The sequence below is a fragment of the Leishmania martiniquensis genome, chromosome 29, assembly GCF_017916325.1.
Source record: "Leishmania martiniquensis isolate LSCM1 chromosome 29, whole genome shotgun sequence".
Classification (NCBI taxonomy): domain Eukaryota; phylum Euglenozoa; class Kinetoplastea; order Trypanosomatida; family Trypanosomatidae; genus Leishmania; species Leishmania martiniquensis.
In genome coordinates, this window is record NC_090164.1 from 877,168 (window position 1) to 900,452 (window position 23,285).

At 60.5% G+C, this 23,285-nt stretch overlaps 5 protein-coding genes across 5 annotated transcripts; all 5 read right to left on the reverse strand.

The window, feature by feature from the left end:
- Nucleotides 1-1,302: 1,302 nt before the first annotated feature.
- LSCM1_04494 (uncharacterized protein) lies at nucleotides 1,303-4,596 on the reverse strand (the record flags this gene model as incomplete). The annotated part of the gene is made up of 1 exon (XM_067321999.1): nucleotides 1,303-4,596. One exon carries the CDS (start codon nucleotides 4,594-4,596, stop codon nucleotides 1,303-1,305), a length of 3,294 nt encoding a protein of 1,097 aa, XP_067177094.1.
- A 597-nt stretch (nucleotides 4,597-5,193) lies between these two features.
- On the reverse strand, nucleotides 5,194-6,522 carry LSCM1_04495 (uncharacterized protein; the record flags this gene model as incomplete). Its single annotated transcript, XM_067322000.1, has 1 exon — nucleotides 5,194-6,522. One exon carries the CDS (start codon nucleotides 6,520-6,522, stop codon nucleotides 5,194-5,196), a length of 1,329 nt encoding a protein of 442 aa, XP_067177095.1.
- Nucleotides 6,523-7,361: 839 nt separating this feature from the next.
- On the reverse strand, nucleotides 7,362-8,717 carry LSCM1_04496 (uncharacterized protein; the record flags this gene model as incomplete). The annotated part of the gene is made up of 1 exon (XM_067322001.1): nucleotides 7,362-8,717. The coding sequence occupies one exon, from the start codon at nucleotides 8,715-8,717 to the stop codon at nucleotides 7,362-7,364; it is 1,356 nt and encodes a 451-aa protein (XP_067177096.1).
- A 2,073-nt stretch (nucleotides 8,718-10,790) lies between these two features.
- LSCM1_04497 (uncharacterized protein) lies at nucleotides 10,791-15,593 on the reverse strand (the record flags this gene model as incomplete). Its single annotated transcript, XM_067322002.1, has 1 exon — nucleotides 10,791-15,593. One exon carries the CDS (start codon nucleotides 15,591-15,593, stop codon nucleotides 10,791-10,793), a length of 4,803 nt encoding a protein of 1,600 aa, XP_067177097.1.
- Nucleotides 15,594-18,850: 3,257 nt separating this feature from the next.
- LSCM1_04498 (uncharacterized protein) lies at nucleotides 18,851-20,764 on the reverse strand (the record flags this gene model as incomplete). Its single annotated transcript, XM_067322003.1, has 1 exon — nucleotides 18,851-20,764. The coding sequence occupies one exon, from the start codon at nucleotides 20,762-20,764 to the stop codon at nucleotides 18,851-18,853; it is 1,914 nt and encodes a 637-aa protein (XP_067177098.1).
- Between the last annotated feature and the right edge of the window lie 2,521 nt (nucleotides 20,765-23,285).

The window sequence follows — 23,285 nt, forward strand, 5'->3', positions numbered from 1 at the left end:
CTTGAAGGAACGGGGCACAGAGAGGAGAGGAAGAATTCACAGAGAAAAAAAGAGCACGTGTGCGTATGTGCGCGAAATTTTTGGTTGTTGATCGTGTCGATTCGTGTGTGCGTGCGTGTGTATACGCGAGCGAACTCTTTTACAAAATATAAGGAAGCCTAACGGATCTCTAACAAACAGGCAAGAGAGGGAGAGGGGGAGAGACAAAGTCTTAAAGGCCGTGCTGCCGCGTGTGTGGATACGCGCGGACGTACTGAGGCGGGCTTGTGTCTCGACCGCTTCCGTTTCAATTTGTTCTTTCTTCGCCTCCTGCGTGAATGAAATCGCTTCGGGAAACGGAATATGACCGTTGTTGGGTTGCGCGTTGACGCTCGTGTAAGAGGGACAGACGGTGATGATGATGATGTGAGATGGTGATGGGGTGGGTGGGTAAGGCCCCATTCAACTTGCACACACGCGCCTAAAGGAAAAGAAAACGAGTGGCGATGCAGCTGTGCGATCAGAAGAGAAAAAGAGGGGCGAAGCCGAATGACGAGCCTGTGCACGCGTGGATCGCGGAAATAGCGATGCATGTGCATGTGTGCGTTTGTGCGTGGGAAGTGGGGAGGGAGATGGGAGGGGACAGCATGCAAAGGAGGACACCTCAGCAGGTGTGGGAAGGCGAGTTGTCAAGAGGAGAGGACAGGCGCCCTGGCGAGCACACGAGCGAAAACACGAGTGGGGCGCAGCAGAGAACGCGGGGGCGGGAGAGGCTTGCTTACTTACGAATACATTCCAAACGTACACGCCTCTGTCGCCTCCAGCGTTTGCTCCCCCCATCCTCATCCCCCTGCTGCGTCTGTCGGTGCCTTCAAGAGCAGCCCACAGCACTGGCTCCCATTTCTTATTTAGGCCACAAGCGTGGCGGCTGTGGGAGTTGGGAGACAGGGCTGTGAGGTGGAGCAGAGCACTGCGATGATAGGGGAGTCCCCCTTGCACGTTCCACATCAACTATCGTTGCGAAGGTATTTAATGCATCACCACAGCAAAGGAGAAAAAAATGTCTCTGCGACTAGGTGTGTGCTTGATCTGCTACAGACGCGGCTACGAGCCATGTGCTTACCCACGATTTGCACGAGTGGATGCGCAGCCTCACCAGCATCGGGGACGGGTGCGCGGAGGGCGGAAGGCAGCGGGCCGGTCGCAGATGCCTTCACGTTCCCCTTCCTCTTATCTTACCCCTAATCTCTCGCTGTTGAAAGATTCGCTCACCCCCACCCGTCACTGTAACTCCAGATCGCTTTCTTCCTCCTCCCTTTTCGACTAAGCGGTCAGCCCTGCACGCACCTTGAAGTCTTCCTTCATGGCCGCCTCCAGCTCCTTGCACAGATGGCGGTAGCGTTCGGCGGTGTGAGAGGCGCGCACGTAATCACTTTCCGGACGGAGCACGACATGCGCGGCGGCTTGCACGGTGGGACTGAGTTGCGGCAGCATGCGCGCCCAGTGAAGAAAAAACTCCACCTCATTGATGTCATCGATGGGGCTCTCATAGTCATCACCCTCGTCCACCTCCAGGCCAGCCTGCGCTACCCCTACATCGTCGTCCGTGCCATCCGAGGCGTCCTCGTAGGCCGCCACTGCGTCGTCGTCGCCGTCTACGCCTAGTACTGCCTCGTCGCTCATATCGCAATCTTCGATCTCGTCTTCGACACCACGCTTGATCTTCTCTAGGTTCGCTTCTGAAACTGTGCAGCGGGGGGCATAGGTGGCTTCGTTTGTAAAAATACAGAACTGGACAATGCGCGTCAGCGGATCCACATAGCGTGAGGCGAAGGCTGCCCGCTGCTGCTCCTGCGGTGTCGCGAGGTGCGGATCGGTGGCGAACGCAAGCAACGAGGAAAGACCAAGAATGGCCACCTTCCGCGTCAGAAGCGACAAGTTCTCCACCACCTCGCTGGCATCGCTCTTTTTCAACTTCTTTTGGCGACGGCCAGCGCCACCAGCGCCCGCCTCGGGGAGAGAGGCGGGCGCGACGGCAGCGCTGTCGTCGAGGCAACCGCGGAAGAAAATCAGGAGGCCATCAAAGAAGCTGGGGTAGGCGTTCACTTGCACAATGACATGAAAGGTGGATGCGGCGTTGTAGTAGAAGCAGTCCAGCAGCGCCGCGACAATCCAGATGCGCACGCGCACGTCACCGCCCTGAATTTCGGGCTGCAGCAGGGACTGAAGGAGCAGCCCCACAAACTGCGCCAGGTACGGATCGAACAGCCCTGGGTGCTCCGTGTTTGCCTTCGCCGTGTGAAGCATTGCTTCGATCAGCTGCGCCGGTGCCATCTGGCACTCCGCCACGCATACCACACCCCCAATCAGCATCTTCTCGCACATCTTGTAGGTGGCGCTCATCAAAGCCGTGTCGTTGAGGAACTCGACAGGGGCGCGAGAGATAAAGTTGTCCAGCACTTCCTCAATAGAGTGAAAGAAATCCACGCCGATGCCGGAGTCTACGAGGGCGAAGACGAGAGGCAGCAGCTCCCAGCACTCCGGTGAGATCGTCTTGGAGAAGTACAGCACATGCAGCAAAATAGAAAGCGCCTTCTCCATCATGTCAAAGTTGTCTGGCTGTTGTAGTACATGCTTGACCAGGCGCAGCGCGTCAGCGCGCACGCTTGTGAAGGCCGCCTCGCTCTCTCCGCAGCTCGTGACAACGGTAAGAACGGCGTCCAGCAGCGCGTCTGCGCTAAAGGCGGCCTGCTCGTAGATGCTCACATCCAGTGATTCGTCGCCGAGGGCGCCACCCTCGTTCGTCTCCTGCTGCCCCATGTCGTGCATGATGGCCAAAAAATGTTGGACGAGGGTGTGGGCCAGCTTCCCCATGACCGGCGTCAGCTCTGGTGCAAAGTGTGTAGTGAGGTGCAGGATCACTAGCGGTACAAAAGTTGTCTGCACCTTGCTGAGAAACGCGAGACATTCCTCCACGAGCGGGACGAGGATCGGCTTCAGGTACTGCCGCGCCCGCTTCATTTCCAGCAACGTGCACATGGCGTCAATGCCGGCCAGCCGCACTCGCATGTCCGCATCCCGAATCAGGCTGCACATCATCTGCATGAAGGAAGCGAAGTCTGCCTCCGACGGCATGGGCGCCTTACTGTAACGTTGACAAACTACGATGGCCTTGCAACGAACTCCGACCGACGGAATCGATGGCTGCAGGCACGGGGTGACGTAGCGCATGAGCACCTGTGCCATCTGCCCCTCCCATATCGCCGGCACCTCCTTCAGAAACTTGCGAAGGATGGAGAGCAGGTGCAGGAAGCCAAAGAGGCGCGCGCTGCCGGTCATCGACGTCATGTCGGCCGACTCGAAGCCGTCTGTAAGAGTCCCGATAAGCGCCTGCAACAGCGGCGCGGGATCATGGAACTTCTTCTTGCTACCGAGAAGCGCCAAAATTGTGTTTGAAGCGGCCTGGCGGGTCGACAGCTCCGCGTTTCCAAAGCCCTCCTCCATCATATACTTGACGTAGTCGGCCAGGTCGCCTTCATCGGCAAAGGCAGCCTCGTCCTCCTCATTGAAGCACACGTACGGGAAGAGCAGGTGCTCGACCAACTCCATCGCGTGCGGGCGTAGGTGCTGCGTGTAGAGGGTCTCATCCAAGGTGCACAGCTTCACGTAGCGAAGGGCGAACATCTCTGACTTTTGGTGGGTGTGCCGGTCCGTCGACGACACACAGAGTTGCAGCCACTGCTGCCACGTGGAGAGGAAGGCGGCGCTGTGTGCCTCCAAGAAGTGCTTCGCCACCGGCGCCGGCTTTTTGCGTCGGGTGGCGTCGTTGATAGTCGCGTAGGAGACCATAGCAATGCGCTTGAGGCACTTTACGTACTCGGCGTAGACCTTGCCCCCTGCCCTTCGCGCGGCCTCGTAGTGCTGCTGAGGGAATGCCAGCATGAGCTGAAAGAGGCCGTCCAACGCATCCCCGCCCATTTCCTTTGAGCTTGTGAGCTGCAGTCCGGTCTCCACCATGCACTCGCTAACCTTGAGGACAACGCGATGCACACGCATGTCATGGTAGCCAAGGTAGTCCGGCAGCTTACGCACCAACACCGCGCACACTTGCAGCTTCCGCGGCATAGGCACGAGGCCTGGTGTCTTGAAGCGCTTTGTGCACGTGTAGAGCAGTTCCAGAGAGCCGAGCGTCTCCTCCACCCCGACGGGGGTCAAGTCACGGTCGACCAGAGGCATGAGCTCTCCGATGTAGTCCCACTCAAAGCCACTGATAACGTTCATTATGCAAGCACGCAGAACACGCCGATGCCCTTCCGGCACGCGGAGCATGCCAGAAAATAGAAGCGACTCCATCTCCTCCAAAAATCCAGGCGTACCTGTGACGACGTCGTCTTCGATGAGGTGGAGCATCGCGTTCTTGGCGAAGAGCAGCGCGGAAAGGCTCTGCTCCACCGGTAACGAGGGCTCAATACCGGCGCGCAGCAGCGTGAGGAGGCAGGCGGGCCCCGTCTCTGGGGACCCCACGGCTGCCTCTAACTCGGTTGTCGCGCGCGTTCGTTCATCTTTGCTGCCATGGTAGGCGAGCTGCAGCAGCTGGAGGACGTCTGTGGAGGCCATGCCAGCTTAAACTTCCGTTGCCTTGCAATTTTGTATGGTTGCTCTCGGCGCAACTGCTAAAAGGCGCTCGGATGCGACTGAGGAAGCAGATATAAGCAGAGAGAGAGAAGGGGAAGGGATAGCGACGGCGAAGGGGATTAGCGTGTTGGACGATTTTGTATCTGAGGTTCATTCACAGCCCGAGGGAGTGCCGCCTCAGTTTGCAGAGGCAGCAGAGCTATGAGATAGGAGGAAGAGAAAAAAACGGAGAGCGACTGATTGTACCCTCCCAACCACCGAGGTGCGGAGGCGCAGAGAGAGAGAGCGAAGGGAAGTGAGTCGGTGGAAGAATCACCGGCTGGGCTCAGGTCCGCGAAAGCAAAAAAAGGGATGTGCCTCCTGCTGCGGCACTCGCTTATTGTAGCGGCTATTCCACATCGATCAGCGGAAGAGGTGTACATCGAAACCGAACGGACGTTTTTTTCTCTCAAGGGCGCGCTCAAGAGATGCTTCACGACGAAGGGCGCGTGGTACACAGGGGAGGAGGGGGAGGGAGGGAGGGGCAGTCGTCTCGGGTGCCATCCGTTCATGCCAAGGCCGTCATTACTTTCCTCAGTATCACAGGGACACTTGAAAGGCAACGGCGGCATTGTACGTGATGGGGCGGTGCTCTGCGTTGAACGGCGTCGTTTCCTCTGGCCGGAGCGGGTCGAAGAGGGCAGAGCTCGCGGTGCTCCTGATGACGGTGTCACGAGCCGCTGCCCTTGCACTGTTGCCATGCCGCAGCCCCGCATCGCTTTTCAGGTGCCCTTGGCGGTGCTTGGAGGGTGCGACACTCGACCGGCGACTTGTCACGCCAGCGCGAAGGAATGGTGATGACCGAGATACTGCGTTGGTCGATGCGGACGAGATGGCGGACGCTTCGCCGCCAACCGTGTCTGCCTCGGCACCTTCGGCGCCACTGAACGACGGTAGAAAGCATGAGGTATTCCCCTCGGCATCGATCGTTGGCGCTCGCCCTTTGCGATGGGAAGGCGGCAGATACTGAGACTGCACAGTGCGCCTCTGCCGCAGCAGCTTCTCCACACCTGCGGGCCTTTTCTGTTCGCCTTCACTGCCTAACAGAGCACCGCGGCGTCTCTGTCGCGACTCGCCCGTGACGCTCTCAAAGCACACATTGACAATGTGCAGTGCAACAACTCCTCTACGGCGCTGAATGCGAAGCAACAAACACGTGGGATAGCTGCCACTGGACGCGGATGCGGTGGCGGGCCTATCAACCCGACTTCGGCAACGATGCACGGCTGACAGAGCAGAGGCTGCCGCGGCATCGACGTCCAACGCGACGAAGGGAACCATCACATCGACAGGCGCCCCCGCCTGCCTGTCGCTCCCTCGTCCCTCCTCGTCTGTAAGGCCCACCACACCTCCTTCACCGGCGCCGATGGACACCGCAGACACGGCGAGCGTTTGCTGCACACATCTCTCGACGGCATCTACAAAAGCGGCATCATTACTCGCGCCTGCTTGGGACGCGACATCGTTGAGCTGAGCAAGGAGCGCCTCCACAGCGTCCGATCCTCCTAGCGCCCCCACCGCTTCCGCAACAGCCATCTCCCTCAGTGACTGCGCAGGCTCGGACGATCCGGCAGGCGCCGAAACGCGGAGCAGTTGGCGGAGAAGAGGGTGTGTCGTAGCGGCGCCGGCCGACGGAGATCGTGGCGACTCTGTTGATGCCGTGCCGTGGATGCCAGCCGTAGGGGAGGAGGGAGGTCTCACTAGCGCGGGACGGAGAGAGGAAGCAGTCATGACCGATAGTCGCGGAAGCAGAGAGGAGCGGCGCGCAGTCGTACTCTCGTTCGGAAACGCCAACGGTGGCGCAGGCGCTGCGCCCAGCGTCGTCTTCGCTGTTGACTCTACTGTCATCACTGGTGGCAGTTGAGCCATTTCGACGCAGAGAGGGGGGAAGAAGAGGGGCGGAAATGGATGGCGACCGCCTCAGCTGCACTGCTGAGGCGGTGTGGGGGATTGAGTACGCCTGCAGGGAAAGCCAAGGGACAGAGATGGAGAGGTGAGAAGAGGGGGGCGAGTATCTGCAAAGGAGCGGAGGGCAACGAATAGAAAGCGGGAATAAGGCCTCAGTCGCTTCGCAAAATACGGACGACTTTCCTTCCCCATACGGCAGGCATACTGCATCCACACGCGGCAGACGTCGCATGGCGCGCGTACAATCAAGAGCCAAGCAGGACAGCTCCTCCACCGGATGGAGCGAAGGAGGGAAGAGGGAAGGGGGCGACGGCGGCGAGGAGAGAAAACGTCGAGCGCCGACCAGGGCGCCGCGCGCTCGCGCATGGGTTCGTGAGTGGGCCAGTATCTGTGAAGAGAAAGAGGGCGCGCACGCAAGATGGTGTTGACAGAAGTACACAGATGCCCTGTGCCATGGGCAGAGCGTTGGGGCAGTGCGGCTTTTACCGCCTTTTCGGCCATCCAAGGATATGACGGTTCACACGCTCAAGCCACATGCAATGTCTCACCATCCGTCTCTCCCCCTGTCGCTCCGTCTGGCCGGCGACACCCAACCAGGCGCGCCAGTGCCGCTGCACACGGAGAAGAAAGAGGGGCGAGGCGCCCCGTTCTCATGACCTTGTGAGAGGTGCAAGCGAAAACCACATTAGAGGAAGCCGATTGCGGCACGACATGTGACGTTGCCGGCGCGTGCCCGCACGCAAAGCAGGGAGAGGAAAGGGGATTATGGGGGACGGCGGGGGGGCAGCTCCAGAGGAAAATCACAGGAGGGGGAAGAGACGGGCGTCAATCAACTCCTTCGCCGCAAAGTAGTCGATCGTTGCCGCCCACATCCACTCCTGCTTCGCGGTCGATAGCGATACAGCCGGACCCGGTATGCCGGGAAACAACGTCGAGTTCTTGAAGCCAGTACGCTGACGCGGGTCCTGCAGTATGTTGCCGTAATATATTGTCTGGTCCTGACCCATTCGAAAAAAGTGCCCGTTGGTGCGCTCGTGGCGCCGGGAGAGGGCCAGGTCCACCACGTACAGGGAGGCAATCACCGGCGTCATCCGAAATAGCGCTGCCACCTCACCATCGAGGAGCCACTGCAGCGGGAGTTGACTGTTTGGTATGATACGACTGCGAATCGGCCCCGGGTGCACGACGTTCACCGTGCAGGTCGCCGCCAAGATCCGCTGCCGTTCAACGAAGCGAGCCAGTGAGAAGGCGAAAAGCAGCGCCGACATCTTCGCGTTTCCGTACCCGTTGAAGCGGCTGAAATGGAGAGCCAGCTCCTGCTCGCTGTCCCACTCGTGGAACGTGGACGCCGCCGTTGGGTTGGCCGTCGCCGCTGCCGCCGAGGTCAGCACGACGATGCGCCACGGCGGCAGCGATGCCACCGCCATCGACTGCGAGCGAGAGCTCTGCAAGCGGCTTTGTAGCAGCCGGAGCATCAGCAGACTGTGCCCGACGTGATGCGTGGCGAACTGCTCTTCAAGACGCTGCTGTGACAATCTTGGCGGGGTGCACATTGAGCCGGCGTTGCAGATGATGATGCGAAGCGCTGGGTCGGCCGCGACGGCATTGCTGAAGTCATACACAGCTGCCGTGTCACTCATGTCGCACGTATGCACGACCAAACGCCCCACTCGCCCACTCCATTCTTTGTGCAGCATCACTTGACGGTCGACAGCGCTCGCAAGGAGGTAGCGAGCTCGCTCGGCCTGCCGCCCGTTGCGCGCCACGCCGTGAACGTTGACGCCGCTGAGGAGCAGATTCAGCGCTGTATAAAAGCCAATGCCGCCGTGCGAGACGCCAGTGACAATTGCGGACGGACCGGCACCCGCCTCGTTGAGGCCACTCCACAGCCGACGGTCAATGAAGGGGTGGTTCAGCTGAAGAAAGATGGTCTTCTCGTTGGCTGAGCTGTGGTATGGTGATGAGGCAGCCAGTTGCATAACCAAGTCCCCGCGCCTCAGTGACGGCGCCTGATGCCGCTTTTCCAGCCACACCCGCCCGGTGTGGGTGTACATGACATAATAGTCAGCCACCGTCATGAAGGCGCAGCGGAGGAGAAAGCGAAAAAATTCCCACACCCACACCGCACGGCAAATCATGTCGAGCACCGCACACATCTCTTGCTCTCTCTCTGTGTATGTGTGTGTCTCAAGAGGAGGACGAGGTCGGTACACGTCTGTGTAGGTGTGATGGCGGGCGAGGAGGAAGGAGACGGGGGGTCAGGCCGTCGTCTGTGCGGAGCGCAAAGAGGAGAAGGGGTGCTGCAGAGCACATAGGAGAGGCGAAACAGAAAAGGAATCGCCAAAGAAAGGGCAGCAAAGGTGCACCGGCACGCACGAAAGAGCCCAAGAGGTAAGCGACAGCGAAAGGCGGCTGAGTCTCTGAAACTGTGGCGGGAAGTGAGGGTGGGGGAGAAGGGGAGGAAGAGATGCAGCAGAGCCACTTGAGAGGAAGAGGACGAGGGGAGGGGGCGGGCAGGGAAAGAGGGCTCGAGGCGCTGAGAAGGCTCCTCAATATACACAGCCGCGCAAGCTCGAGAAATTTCCTACAGAGCCTGAGAGCACAACAGCAACCGCCTTCAATCGTCTCGCGAAACGTAGGAGGTGCGTGTGTGTGTGCGTGCGTGGGCGTTCGCAATGGGAAGGGGGATGGCACGATCTGAAAAGGAGGCATAATAGAGCAGGACCACGTAAAACAATGCAGTGAGGGGGAGAGCGAGACGCGTGTGTGCTCGTGTATATATGCATATACGGAACACGAGCACACATACATGGGCGTCTGTGTGTGTGTGTGTGTGTTTGCGTCGACTCTGTGGGGGAGTAGGCGTGTGCCCCTCGCCAGCGTGGAGAGGGGAGGGGGAGAGGAGACAGAGAAGCAGAAGCAGGCTGGGGTTCTCTGTCGAGGCGTTCTGCACGGCCATGACGACGAAAGTCACAGCAGTTCCCTCTATCCGCGGCCGATTGAGCAGCGAAGCAGACGATCACCTACGATTGCAGGCGCCAAGATATCTGTACCAAAGGTAAGCAGAAGGGGTTTCGTGACTTCGAACGAGAATGGAGGAGGGGGAGGAGAGCCGCAGACATGGTTGCAGAGGTGAGGTAAGCCAAAGCCCAGGAGAGGAAGAAACAAAGACGCCACGGCACATCCTACACAGGAAACTGAAGAGACTCCCGCGCAGGCCCGCACACACACAAAAGACTTGAGCCACCGAGGGTGGAGGGGGAGGGGGAGCGGTGAGCCTGAAGGGAGTGGCAAAGAGGATTGAACTTATAGAAGAGATGACGATAAGTGGGAGCATACGAGCATGAAGAAGATGTCCCCTGCTAGTAGGAGCCAGTGACAATGGCCGCGCTGAGGATTGGGAGGGAGGGGATGGGGAGGAGAGCTAGCGAGAGAGCAACGACCGCTGTGTAAAGGCCGCGTGGAATGGAGGAGCAGAAGGCGGGGCATTGTACTCTACCCAATGTATTCGGCAGCTGCTTAGAATGGATACGAGCCGGGAGAAGAGGTTGAGAAAAGACGGGGTCTGGCGCACCGGAGAGGGAAAACAAAGACGGCATGGAAGACGGCACCGTAAGGAAAAGTGAGGGGCATGCGAGCAGCAGCATGTTGGCGCGCCGGTGTTGCCTCCCCCCCTCCCCTTCTTATCCTCTTCACGTCGGGGCAGAGCATACAGACGCCAAAGCATAAAGGAAAAAGAGGGGGATCGGCAACGAGAAGAGGAGCGCCGTGCGCACGAGGCTGCAGCTTCGCGCTGGACGGTTCCGACAGGAGAGTAGGGAGACAAATCTCTTAGAGCGTCAGGCGCATCGACGCCTATCGTCACCTGCCTTGTTTTTTCTTTCGTGTATGTGCCCGCCTGAGTGCGCAAACGGCTTCGTGTCTCTGTCTCTCTTCTTCGTTTAATCGGCATGTATGTGTATGTGTCACATCGCATTACTTCCAGAGAGGTATGTGCGCCACCGGCACGGGCTCTGCCACGCCTGCACGCAGACAGCCCTCCTGGTTTTTCGTTGTGCGCCTCTCGGGTCCTTTTCGTTGGCCTGGAAAGTGGCTTGTAGACTTAGCAGACGTACACGCGCTGGCCAGCACCCGCGTGTGCGCGCGTCCTTCACGGAGCCGCGAGCGTGCGTTTTAGCTCCGCACTTGCTGATTAATCTTCTGTACCCCCTTACTCCTGCCCATATGGATTAAGCGCCCTCCTCAGCGCCAGTGTCAGGGTCGGCGTTGCCTTTGGCGTCATCCTCATAATCGCCGCCCTCGTCAGCGTTTGCACCGTCGCCTGGTTCATCGTCGTCAGCAGCCTCGTCGCCCTCGTCAGCGACCGCCGCGGCGGGCTGGCGGGGCTGAAGCGCCCGGCGTTGCTGCTGCTGCTTCTGCGCCGTCATTTCCGCTTCCAGCGCCGCCGCAGATACGGACCCTGCCACCGTCATGTGCTCCACCTTGTACGGCTGGTGACGGTAGGTGATGGGGAGGCTTTCACCAATACACTGGGCGGCCTGTAGCTGGTCGAGCACCTGTTCCCAGTGGCGGCACTGGCGTAGCAGCTTGTCGTTGCCGATCATCACCATTGCGAATCGGGCACGCGAGCACGAGACAATCAAGCGGTTGCGTGTCCGAATAAAGTCTGTGAGCTTCTCGGTTCGCACGAGGGAAAGCAGAATCACGTCGTTCTCGTCACCCTGGTAGAGATCGACGGTGCTGACGCGGACGTCTGCCAGCGAGCGCAGCCGCAGCACACCGCGCAGCATGCGGCACTGACCCAAATAGGGCGTCAACACGCTGATAGACTTTTGCAATACACCCTGCGAGACGAGGTGTGCCACGACCTGCTGCACCATGCGAATCTCACGCGTGTTCACCTTACTGCGGCTACCAGGCGCCTCCTCCTCGGGGTGGCGGTGGCGCCAGAAGAAGACGCGCGTGGCGAGGCCCGGCACCCGATCCGCAATGGCCACTCCAGACGCAGAAGGAAAGGGCCGCGTCAGAACGGAGGCGTGGTCGATGAGGGGCTGCGGCGAATAGAAGGGGCGAATCAGCCGAGAAATATCCGGGTGCATGCGCCGTTGCTCCGTCAGCCGAATCGGCTCCGTCCTCCTCGCCAGTCTCTCGAACAAGGACAGGTTCAGGTGGTTGATTTTCTCGTACTGGAAGGTGTCCACCTTGGGCTGAAGCTGGTAGTGATCCCCAATGAGAATGATTTGCTTTAGTGAGTCTGTCATGCAAGCGAGCAGCTGAGACTCCAGCACCTCGGCGGCTTCTTCCACGACCAGCACGCTTGGTCGAAGCGAGCGCAGAAGGTTTTGATTAATTGCGCACCCCGTTGTCGTCAGCCCCACCACATCCGCACCTTGCAGCAGAGACAGCTTCAGCTCATCCATGGCATGTCGGCGCACCCGAATGACGCTCTTCATCGTCTCCATGATGGTCAAGCAGTCGCGCGCCTTCACGGAAATGGCGCCCGCAATGAGGTACGCGAAGTACTCATGCCGCAGTCGTGGTGTCAGGCTCCACAGAGACAGCAGCTCCTCTGGCACCCCCGCCGGCCGCGAAGGTGGCTGGCTGGCGAGACGCAGGGACTCCGCAGAGAGATACGTTTGGTGTAGCTGTTGATTGAACTCGCGCCGCTCCTCCTCGCGTCGCATCTCTTGAAAAACACTTAGCGATACGTCCTCATCTTCCTCCCCCCTCTCAGCCTCTGCGGCGTCTGTCTCCGGCCGCGCCGTGGTGGCCACCTGTGCGTGTGGCGACGGTGCCTGACGTCGCCGTGCGCTGAGCAGCTCCGCCAGGCGCGTCTGCAGCAGGGTTTGGTAATGCGTAGGTGACACCACACCCTCTGCCTCGTCAAGGATGCCGATGTACTGCTCACCCGCCAGCCACGATTCACGATCGTCGAAGGTGATGTGTCGGCGCTGTTCCGCTGTCAGCCAGCGCTCAAAGTACACTCGTGGCACCCGGCCGCTCTCCAGATAGTGGATCTCCTTTATCAGTCGCTCCAGTCGCTGTTTCAGCACGGAAAGGCGGTCCTTGAGGCTGTTGATGGCGGCGCGATCCATGCTGCCGTGCAGGAGCGCACCGAGGTTGTACCCATCAAGGCGAGTTTCGCGAGATCGCCCACCGATGCGCACCACCCGCTTGCCCCCCGGGAACGCGCTGGCACTCAACGGCAGCGAGGCCCCCGCAGCCACCGCTGACATGCCAGAGGCGAGCTGTTGCCCCACACGGGGGCGGTTCACCTCCCACAGCCCGCAGTCGAGCAAGTCCAGAAGGAATTCGTCGAGGGCGTGGTTTTTGTACGTGATGACAACCATGGGGCCCACGTGCGGTAGCAAGTCCTCCAACCGGGTCGAGCGGAGCATGTCGATGTTTACCTTCTGCAGAATATCGCCTGAGGCAATGAGCTGCTTGTACCGCACGTACGCCTCCACCACGCGGCAGCCAATGAAGGACTTACCGGTCCCTGGTGGGCCCTGCACGAGAATCATCTTTGAGACCGGAAGCTGCCTCATGACCGCCTTCTGCCCCTCGTCGAGCGCAAACTGGCTGCGAATCTCGTCCGTGATCTCCTGGAACGTCAACGCGCAGTGCGGCGGAATGTACTCCACCAGCTGATTCCCATCGTCAACGCACGCGGCGCTGCCGGCGGAGTGGTTTGCCATTATGTCAGATGCGTTAGCCGGCGTCGCGGAAGCGGCGGCCTGTGCACTGACCAGCTGACTCGTCAGTGGCAGCGGCATCGCCAGCGGGCCACAGAAAGCCTCGAGCGCGCGCATGATGCTCTCATAGCCTGCCATGAAGATCGGCGTTTCCAGGAGCAAGGAGCGATCGAGTCGACCAGCGGCGGCGTTGCGGTCGAGGGCAGCGCGCATGAGCTCAAAGGACGGGCTACCCTCGCACGGTGAGACGGCAATGACCCCGACGCTTATGAGCGCATCATCGCAGGAGGACACAACGCCCCAGAAAAGCTCATCGTTCACCATGGTGGTCGGATCGAGAGCCGTGGATATACACAAGGTCGTGCCCTCGTGTAGCTGCGCCATCAGGTTTGCCCTGGGGCTGTGCGAGTGCACCTCCAGTAGATAGCTCTCAGGCCGACTGTAGTCGCGGTCGCTCGTCATCACCTTACCGAGGCATCGCACCCGTGAGTAGACACGAGCGTGCTGAACGTCGGACATCGTCTCCTGGGTGGGCTCATACGACGGCAGGGAGTAGCACACCGCCGGCAGCACCCGACTCACAGCCTCAAAGGTGTCAGCCCTCAGAAGCTTGCACTGATCACGAATAAATTCATCTGTGGTTGCGTACGTGGTGGCCCCGTTGACGGGCAGGTTCGCGGCAGTGAAAGCAGAGGCCGGGTTCGGCGGAGGGACAGAGAACTCGGCTGCCGTGGGTATAAGGGAAACACCAGACGAGCCGGTGCCAGACGCGGCAGCGCTGGTGGTGGTCTCAAGAGCGCCCGGCGGCTGCAGCTGCTGCGCAAGACGGGCCTGGACAAGCTGGAGGCGGCGCACGGCTGCCCCACTCGCTCGCGCGAGCCGTTCAGCAAAGAAATTCTGGAGTTGCTGCACCACCGCTGCTTCACGGTCAGCTACACAGTCCGCGTCAGTTCCGGCAACCTCACCAGTGGCGTCTTTCGCAGTGCTGCGTGTGCCGGGAAGAGGGTTGTAATAGCGCACCAGGATGACGAACTGCGCCACTTCCACCCACCGGTCTTCCGCCAGCCGCGCATTCGCTGCCGTCGCGCGAGCCGTTGACGCACCGAGCTTATGCGTGGCATTGTGCAGCATCAGCGAATCCTGTACCATATTGGGGTAGAAAGGCGGCAGCCGCTGCTGCGCAGCCGCAGCAGTTGCGGCCACCGCCGTGGAAGTGGCAGGCACAAAGGTGGGGGCGCTATCCCCCAGTGCAGTCGTCGCAGCGGCTCCTGGCGCGCTCGGTAGCGCTGTACACAGGAGCGCCAAAAAGGCGATGAGAACCGGCAGGTGAATCGGCTCGCGGTTCCCGATGAAGGTGGTCAGCTCGACCAGTGCGTGCACGCTCTCGACGAAGAGCGACGCATCCTGCTCGCGAAGCACGTGCAGCCAGCGTAGCAGTACAAACCACTCGTGAGTATGCATGAGGAGAGTAGCCATTATCTTGACAGGGTGACGAGCGGTGCGGCAGCGGTACAGAAACTTGCGGACATCCTCCAGCGTTATCACAGGTCGCTCATGGCGCACGTCGCCGGCTATAGGGTAGTCACGGCTGGAGTCCAGTTTGAAGGTGACGGCGTCACCAACAGTGACCATCTTGACGCCGACGTCGACGCGGTCGACAAAGAACTTCAGCTCGCCCATGCCAGCCACAGTGACGAAGCCGATGTTGTTTGCCTCGTCGAGGCGGCACACCACGCCGCGGCGTCGCTCTTCTGCTGCGAAGAGGGCCGCCGCAGCAGCTACGGGAGTACGAGCGGCTGTTGCAGCGCCTCGCTGCACCGCTGTAGGCTCAGCGCGCGATTTCTGCTTCTCTTCAAGGATGCGGCGCAGCTCCACACGTTGCAGGTGCTCTAGGTACTTCTTCAGGACCGATGACCGCGCTGCACTGGGTGATGACCTGACCGACGACGCCGCTCCGCCTGTGTAGTCGGTAACAGCAAGGGCCCCTGGTTCATTGGCGGCAGAGGCTGAAGCGTTGCGCAGCCGCTCTGCGCAGCGCAGACGAGTGTGCCCGCACTCGCCACAGAAGCGACACCACCGCTCCGACCGGGAAGAGAGTAGCTGCTGGTCGTGCCACCGCGTCAGCCACGCCACTTTCTCCTCGCCCGACCCAAACAGAAAAATGTCCTTTAAAGCAGCATACTCTGACCGCTTGTCGGCCGCCTCGTAGTGCTGGCGCAGACGTGGATGAGCCGCCACCAACTGAAGGAATGTGAAGCCATTGCACAAAACCTCTTCCGGGTTTGCCCAATCTATGCATGCGTTCTTCTCCTCTGTCCACTCCGACAGCAGCGGCATCTGCACGCCAGAGAGATTAGTGGGTGTGGAAAACAGTGGCCGAGAAGCCGCGCCAAAGCAGCCACCACGGGGGAGGAGGTGGGTGCACTGCTCCTGGTGAATTGACAAGCACAGCCGGCTATGTCTTCGACTGTCTGTGCGTGGGGTGGGGGGAGGGAAGGGCGGAGGATGTGTGCCAGCTCAGGCTGAGGCACCGACGCAGACACTCCACCTCTCAAGTCCCTGCCTCCAACGCACTGCGCTCAGCCTGCTTTCCTGTCGTTCTCTGTGCCCCTCTGCGGCGGTGTGCGCTGTGAGCCAAGCCAACGTGAACAGAGAAATAAGAGGCAACGAAGCGGAGGTGAGGAGGGGTGCACCGAGGCCTTTGAGAGTCTGTGCTTCACGTTGCTCACAGACGCACGCTACGTCTACTGCAGGCGTTTGCCAAGACGGAGAAGCGGTGCGTCCAACCTCCCTTCAGCGAAGTCCGGCACAGAGAGCAGGCCGACGACGCCAATGCAGATAAAGGGGAACACGAGGAGCGGGTGAGGTGCTGCTGAGGAGCAAATCACCTAATGAGTAGTGTGTGTGTGGGAGGGGGGGCACCGCGCGTGTGCAATCGAGTGCCAACAGAGGAGTCGAGCGACCAAAAAAAAGGGCAGAGGGGCAAAGAAAGACGGATGCGGCACGCTGAGAAGTTACAGGGAAGCCGCCGTGCCTTGAGATGCGCAGCCCCCGATCCATTCTCCACGGTCAGCTTGTGCTTCTGAAGCGAATGCCTCGAAAGTGCGCAAAACATTGAGAGCGGCTACCCTCGAAGCCTTGAGCGCACATGCTTCTCTCGAGGGTCATGCCTTGCGTCACACAGAGGAGCTGCTCCGCTACCTTAGCTCTCCGCTTCTCTCCGCGTTTGCGCCTGCGTATGTGTGTGTGTGTGTGGGGGGGGGGTCGACTCCCCTCCCCCTTCGCAGACGCACACGCAGACCTCGTTGGTACGCCCCTCTCGATTGCAAAAGATGCGTAGGGGGGCCTCCACCTTGTCGTGAAGAGGTAGCGAATTCAGACCAACTACCGCAGTACAAGGTGCGCGCGTGTTCACCTGCACGCGTCTTTATACGTGCTACTCATTTTCTCTACCATCGCAGAAAAGGTGATGTACTGTGGCGCGTTCACTAAGCGCACCCCGTTGCCAAGATGCCTACAATAAGTGCACAGAAGCCTCATCAGATATTTTGAAAGTCACCTGTCTCCCCCCACCCCAGCGTGCCCCCGCTCCGCCATGGAGTGCATGAGGCCATACCGCGCTCCGCTCCCCTTGCAGGGCCCCGTCGCCTCGCGATGCGCAGCAGCGCCACACGCGCGTCACATCAATGCTCCGACGCCCTCTGCAGAGCACCGCCTCGCTCTCCAGCTCAGCCCGCCAGCCGCTTCGCTGGCAGCCTCACAGCCGCGCCGGTCACGCCGGGCGCCACGTGGCTCGCCCCCGAGTCGCGCTGGCGCCGAGCCCGTCATGTGGCTACAGCACACGTCGCCACTGCCCCACACGTCGGCCCGCCGCCGCGCCCTCCCGGCTCTGCCCACCGACATCAGTGGAGCCGAGACCGCCCTGGTCTTCCCGACGTCGTAGGCGCTCGGCCATGCCACTCGCCGCGGCTGCTTGGCTTCCTCGCCAAGAGCGTGGCGCTCGGCAGCTCCAACGCACCTCCCACAGAGATGTCCCCGGCTGTCAGGGGAAAGCAGTGAAAAGTGGAAAAAGATGTCCCGTGCAATGCAAGGCGCATCTGAAAACAGGCGAAGGGGGTCGATAGCGCGGCGGGTGCGAAGAGAAAAAGGGGGAGAACGGGGGCACCGCCCTCTGTCCTTGCCATCAGTGCGCACCCGAGTCTGAAGGATCGAGGGCGAGTGTGGTGGGCAGCACGCGGAACCGCGACAGAATTCAAAGGATTTGAGGGGAGAATGCAAACGTGCACACTGGGGAACAGTAATGCCGGGTAAGTTCTTGCTGAGCCTCCCTTCTGGGAATGTGAGAGGGGTGAGGGGTGGAGAGTGGGAGGGAGAAGGGGGGGCCCGGCGACATGAATACCGACGGAGGCACACACACACACGCATACACCCACACTAAGGGTGCAGAGGTGGGGAGAGCGGCAGTAAATCAAGCACAAGTTCAAGCAGCAGTCTGAGCATGGCGTCAAAGTATATAGCAACCTGTGTCCCACACAGGCTCTTTTGTCGCTCCTTCTCCGCGCCTCGCCACAGGAGACCCCACCCCCGCCCCGAGCAGAGGCCATTCTTGTCGCTACAGACGCGTACTGTTCAGGGATGGCCGCTGGCCCTGTGCTTCCCAGTTTGGTGTTACGGAGGGTGCACAGTCTATGCGAGCAGAGCCGCTTTGTGTGCAAGCGTTTCCACACCAACGACGTCAGCGGCGAGTCGGCCAAGAGTGCACGAAGAGACCAGCGAAAGGCCATCACCAATAGAAATGGGGGAGAGAAGGTTAGGGGGAAGAGAGGGGGAGGAGGCAGCAAGCGCGGGAAAATCTACGTAGAGCCACCAAGAGCGAATGGGCTGTGAAGGGTGCACATTAACCTCTACACGCACGCAGCGACACCAATAGACATTCAGGCACTGCACCACAGCCCGTCAGTAAACGGTGCAGCCACCCATACATACACACAATACTAAAAAGAAAAGCGGCTCTTGTGTGTGTCTGCGTGTGTGTGTGTGTGAAGAGAAGAAGGGGAGGCAAGGGCGACACGCAGCAGAGGCCAGGACATGGCACACACTCACGAGCACATGCGCACACGTGGCGGCTTGAGAAAGATGAAAGAAAAAGATGAGGAAGAGAGGAAAAGGGAAGGCCAAAGGGGCGGAGCTCCTGCCTCGAGGATGCACCGGCCGACGGCTGCTGTGGCCCTTGCGTATCATAACGAGACGCTAAAGACTAGTTGGTAAAACGTGTGTAGGGCGCAGTCAACGTGAATCAGCACTCACCGAAGATGGGATCAGACGATGAGGTGCGCGTCGTTCATTGTGCACCACATGGGAGCTGCGAAAAAGAAGAGCGAAGTGCCAGAGCCGCACCTGCAACGAGTCAGAGCCAATACCACTGCACACAATCAGGTGGCTCCCTCGCCACGGGGCATGTCAAAGGTGATGATGCCGTCCTCGGCTGCGATTTGCCCTCACCTTTACACCCCTGCTCTCCCCACTCCTCCGTGCGGCACCCGTGTGCCGCTCTCCTCATCCGCACGCAAGCTGCCTGTTAGACACGACACAGCTCAAAGCCCATAGACGGTAGCGTCGCTCGGCGCCTCCACCTCGAACGCGAAAATCACCTCAACACTCTCGCCAGCATGCACGATGCGCTCCATCTCCACAACCCCTTCGTTGTGGAGCAGCCGAGACTTCCGCAGCTGCTGCTTCACCCTGTCCTCCTCATCATCATAGATGTAGACGTCCTCGTATGGCTTTAGCGGCGACACGAGACGCACCTGCAGCTGCTCCTCATTGCTGACGGGTATGTGCTCCACAAGATTGATGCGGACAGCGTCGTCAGCGGCACCGGTGGCGCGCTTCTTGTTGCGGATCGTAATCTTGTACACGCGCGTCTTCACACATCTCTTCGATCCCTTAAAGTAGGCGCTCGGCGCTTTCTTGTTTGTCTGACGAAGCAGCACTCGCTTCACCTCCACACTTGGGTCTGCGCCGAAGTACATGTCCAGCTTACCCCCCGGCATGCACGGCTTCTCGAGCCGTGACCGAAACACGAAGCTCCCATCCAGGAAGACAGCCACCTCGCCGGGTAAAAGCAAGGCGTCGCTCGCATTCTTCATCTTGGCGTGCGCGAAGGCGGCCAGAGACTTCTCCGGCACGCTGACGTAGCTAATCGAAGCAGGCATTCGAAGCTCTGCCAGGGGCAGACGCGTCGACTTCCCGTTCGCCATCACCGTTTGCGGGTTCGAGATGGCGAAGTTCATGATGGCCCCGGTGCCGGCCTGCTCCGCCTGCGCCGTGGCGCGCGCCATCATCGGTGCAGCAGAGGGGATGCATGCCTTCCGCATTGCGGCAACACCCGAGCGAGCGTTCGCCGCGTGATTCATGGAGTCGTCAGCATTCATCAAGGGCTCAGACATCACCGGCTGCGGCTGCACAACGCCACAGCGCCAGATAGTCATCGTTGGCGGCAACGCAGCATTCCGCCGCGGAATGGCAGAGGAGAGCGTCAGTGACACATCCTTCAAGTCATCACCCGAATTGAGTACGACCTCTGCGTTGTAGTACACGACCACCTCGTTTGTCATCGTGTTCAGATGCGCCTCGTACACCGCGTTCCACCGGCCGCTCGGCACCATGTACGACACGTACACCACCGCTTGCGGTCCAGCTGGAACAGCCTCTAGCACCTTGAGCGTCAGCAACGCGACATCGACCATGGGCCTCGCTTCTGCGCTGCCGCCGCCCCAAGGCCGCTGCTCGCCGGTGGCCGAATGCAGCTTCATCTCAAGCGTCGATTTCTCAGCCTCGAGCGCTTCCTTGGCGCGCAGGAGCTCACGCGCTGCTTTCGCGTGCTCTCTCTTAGCTTTCTCCAGCGCGTCGAGGTGCGCGGCCCACATCTCCGGATCGTGTAACGCAGCGGTACACATCAGCGGTGCGCCTTTGCATGGATCCACCGCACTCGTCGCAAGATCAACCGCATAATCACGCACAGTGGCGGCCTCGGCTTGGGCGATGGCATTGAGGCGCAGTTTCTGCTTCACTAGGCGGAGCTGCGACTCCAACTCGCGGCGCGCATTCGCTGATGGCATATCGCCTGCCCCTTCACCCTCCAAGTCTGAGTCACTTGCGCTCGCCACATCTGCAGACCGTGTCGACCCGACTTCCACCGTCCCGTCACGGCGCAAGCAGCGCTCATCCACTTCATCCACCTGCACCCCGGCAAGTATGATCCTGCCCTCCAACGCAGGGCCAAACTCGACCTGCAGCGAGTCACGGTCGAACCCGCAGTGCGCGCTGCTCCTTTTCGGCAGTGGCACTACGACCTGAACCTCGTTCAATGGTGTGCTGAACGACAGCGGCGCGCATCGGCGCTGCAGCGACTTGTTCTGGTAAATGATTGCCCGATCCACGCGTGGCGTCACGTGCAGGGTCAGCGGCAGCGTGCCGGTGCCGCTTTTCCCCGCGGGAGTCGGCATAGCTCTTTCTTGAGAGGCTTCGACGTTTAACCCCGGTGGTGGCGTATGGAGGAGAAGGATAGGGGCGGGGCAGCAGAGGATGGAATGGGATGAGAGAGGGAGAGGAGGGATCACATGCCGCGGCCGCCAGTCGACGCAAACAAAAGCCCGAAAACAAGAGGGGGAGGCCGAAGGAAACTGCAGCGCCTTTCGGGAATACGTGCGAGCGAGCGCACCGATAGCAAGCGGCAGGTGGTGTACCCGTCCCAAGAAAACGCACCGAGACGATCACCCCCCCATGCAGGCAGGCACGTGCGCACAGCTGAGGCTAAACTCATGCAGCGCTTGCTGGCGCATGGGAAAGCCGGGGTGGGCGCAGGGGGGCAATCTCCGCGGCATCACAGTGAATCGGTTCTGATGTACTCCAGCGCCTACGCAGCGTACGATCACAAAGTCAGGGCAGCGGCCTGACTTTCTTGTGTGTGTGCGGGGGGAGGAGGGAGCATGTACACCTAAAAAACGCTACGATGCCACATCTAAAGAAGCAAAGGCCTTCTGCGTTTCTAAATGCTCACCTAAAGAGGTTCCACCGCCCACGTGTGCACTCCTAATGAAGAGCGCACGTGCCGTGCAGAGAGAAGAGACCTTGCGAGGCACAGACACGCAACTGACCCTACAGAATTCTGTTGGTTGACGCACATGTCCGCATTTGAACGGGAGCTGGTGCACGGTTGTTAAATTAGCGTCCAGTGCACCAATCCCACACCCATCGGCGTCCGCACATAGAGAGTGCGTGCCAGAAAAGAGGAGAAGCCGAACAAGCGGTGGATTGAGAATCAGGCGAGAGATCCCATGGAGTGAAAGTCACCTGTCTCCCCCCACCCCAGCGTGCCCCCGCTCCGCCATGGAGTGCATGAGGCCATACCGCGCTCCGCTCCCCTTGCAGGGCCCCGTCGCCTCGCGATGCGCAGCAGCGCCACACGCGCGTCACATCAATGCTCCGACGCCCTCTGCAGAGCACCGCCTCGCTCTCCAGCTCAGCCCGCCAGCCGCTTCGCTGGCAGCCTCACAGCCGCGCCGGTCACGCCGGGCGCCACGTGGCTCGCCCCCGAGTCGCGCTGGCGCCGAGCCCGTCATGTGGCTACAGCACACGTCGCCACTGCCCCACACGTCGGCCCGCCGCCGCGCCCTCCCGGCTCTGCCCACCGACATCAGTGGAGCCGAGACCGCCCTGGTCTTCCCGACGTCGTAGGCGCTCGGCCATGCCACTCGCCGCGGCTGCTTGGCTTCCTCGCCAAGAGCGTGGCGCTCGGCAGCTCCAACGCACCTCCCACAGAGATGTCCCCGGCTGTCAGGAGAAAGCAGTGAAAATGTTTCATCTCACCCCCGCCTGGTATCATTAAAAAGGCACCATTGTGCATGCATGCACATCCAGAGCCTCTCCTGCCTCAGCGGCACCGCGGCCACATCTGGGCCCTCGAGCGCGAGCCGGATTGCCGCCGAGCAACCTCCCCCCAGTTCTCTCTCCACCCCCCTCCCCCGCCTGCGTGCGGCGCGATCGGCCGGCACCACACTGACCTGAGCAGGCCCCATGCCCGGGTCCTTGCGCGCCGACACCGGGGTCGCCCTCGAGGGCGAAGGTGGTGGTACGTGCCGTGCCGGCAGCAGAAGGTGGGCCAGGTGCATGCCGGGCGCTCGCAAGGAGAGGGCGGGCGGTGGGCCGGCATCAATTAAGGGTCTTCGCCGACCTTGTGCTCTGCGCTTGCGCCGTGTTAAACAGCAACGAGTGCGCGAAGAACAGAGGAGGAAAAGAGGGTGCACAGGGCATGTGCAGAGGAGCGCCTGAGTCGCCGGGCCCTTCTTCCGAAGAACCGAGGAGTAGGGTGTCTTGTTGATGCGCGCTGCACGCATCCGGGAGGGCTGGGCAGAGCAAGCGAGAGGGTGAGAGCGGCCCGTGGTCCCGTCAACCCATAGGCTGATATGCGCAGCGCGACGATGCGGCCTCGACAACATGCACATATATATATATAGTGTATATACAAAGAGAGAAAAGGGCTATAGTCGCGGAGCTCTCAACGAGTTCGCAGGCAGGGGCACGTACGCTCGGAGGAATACACGCATGAATGCCCAAACAGCTGCCTTCCTCTCCGCCACCGCCCCTGCGCCATCTCCTAGAGACTTACAACCTGTCGAGCAAGCTATCCGACATGTTCTGCAGCACGTTGTCCAGCTCCTCCCACCCGGGTATTACCATCTTGGCGTTCTCCAACTTGGGCATCTTTGTCAACGGGTTGTTGCAGAGGTCGATCGTTTTAGCCCTTGACTTGCTCTTCTTGCTGCACCACGTCTCACACCACAGCCAACGCTCTGGCAGGGAGAAGATGGGAATGATGTCCTGCATGAAGTTTGGCAGGTCCTGGTCGAGATTCTGCAGGCTGTTCGGGTCCGCGACCAGCTGTGCGTAAATGCCGCGATACTGATCGCCCGCCAGCATCGCGCGAAAGCGGCGAAGGTCAACGAGGAAGATGGCGCTGATGTGGTA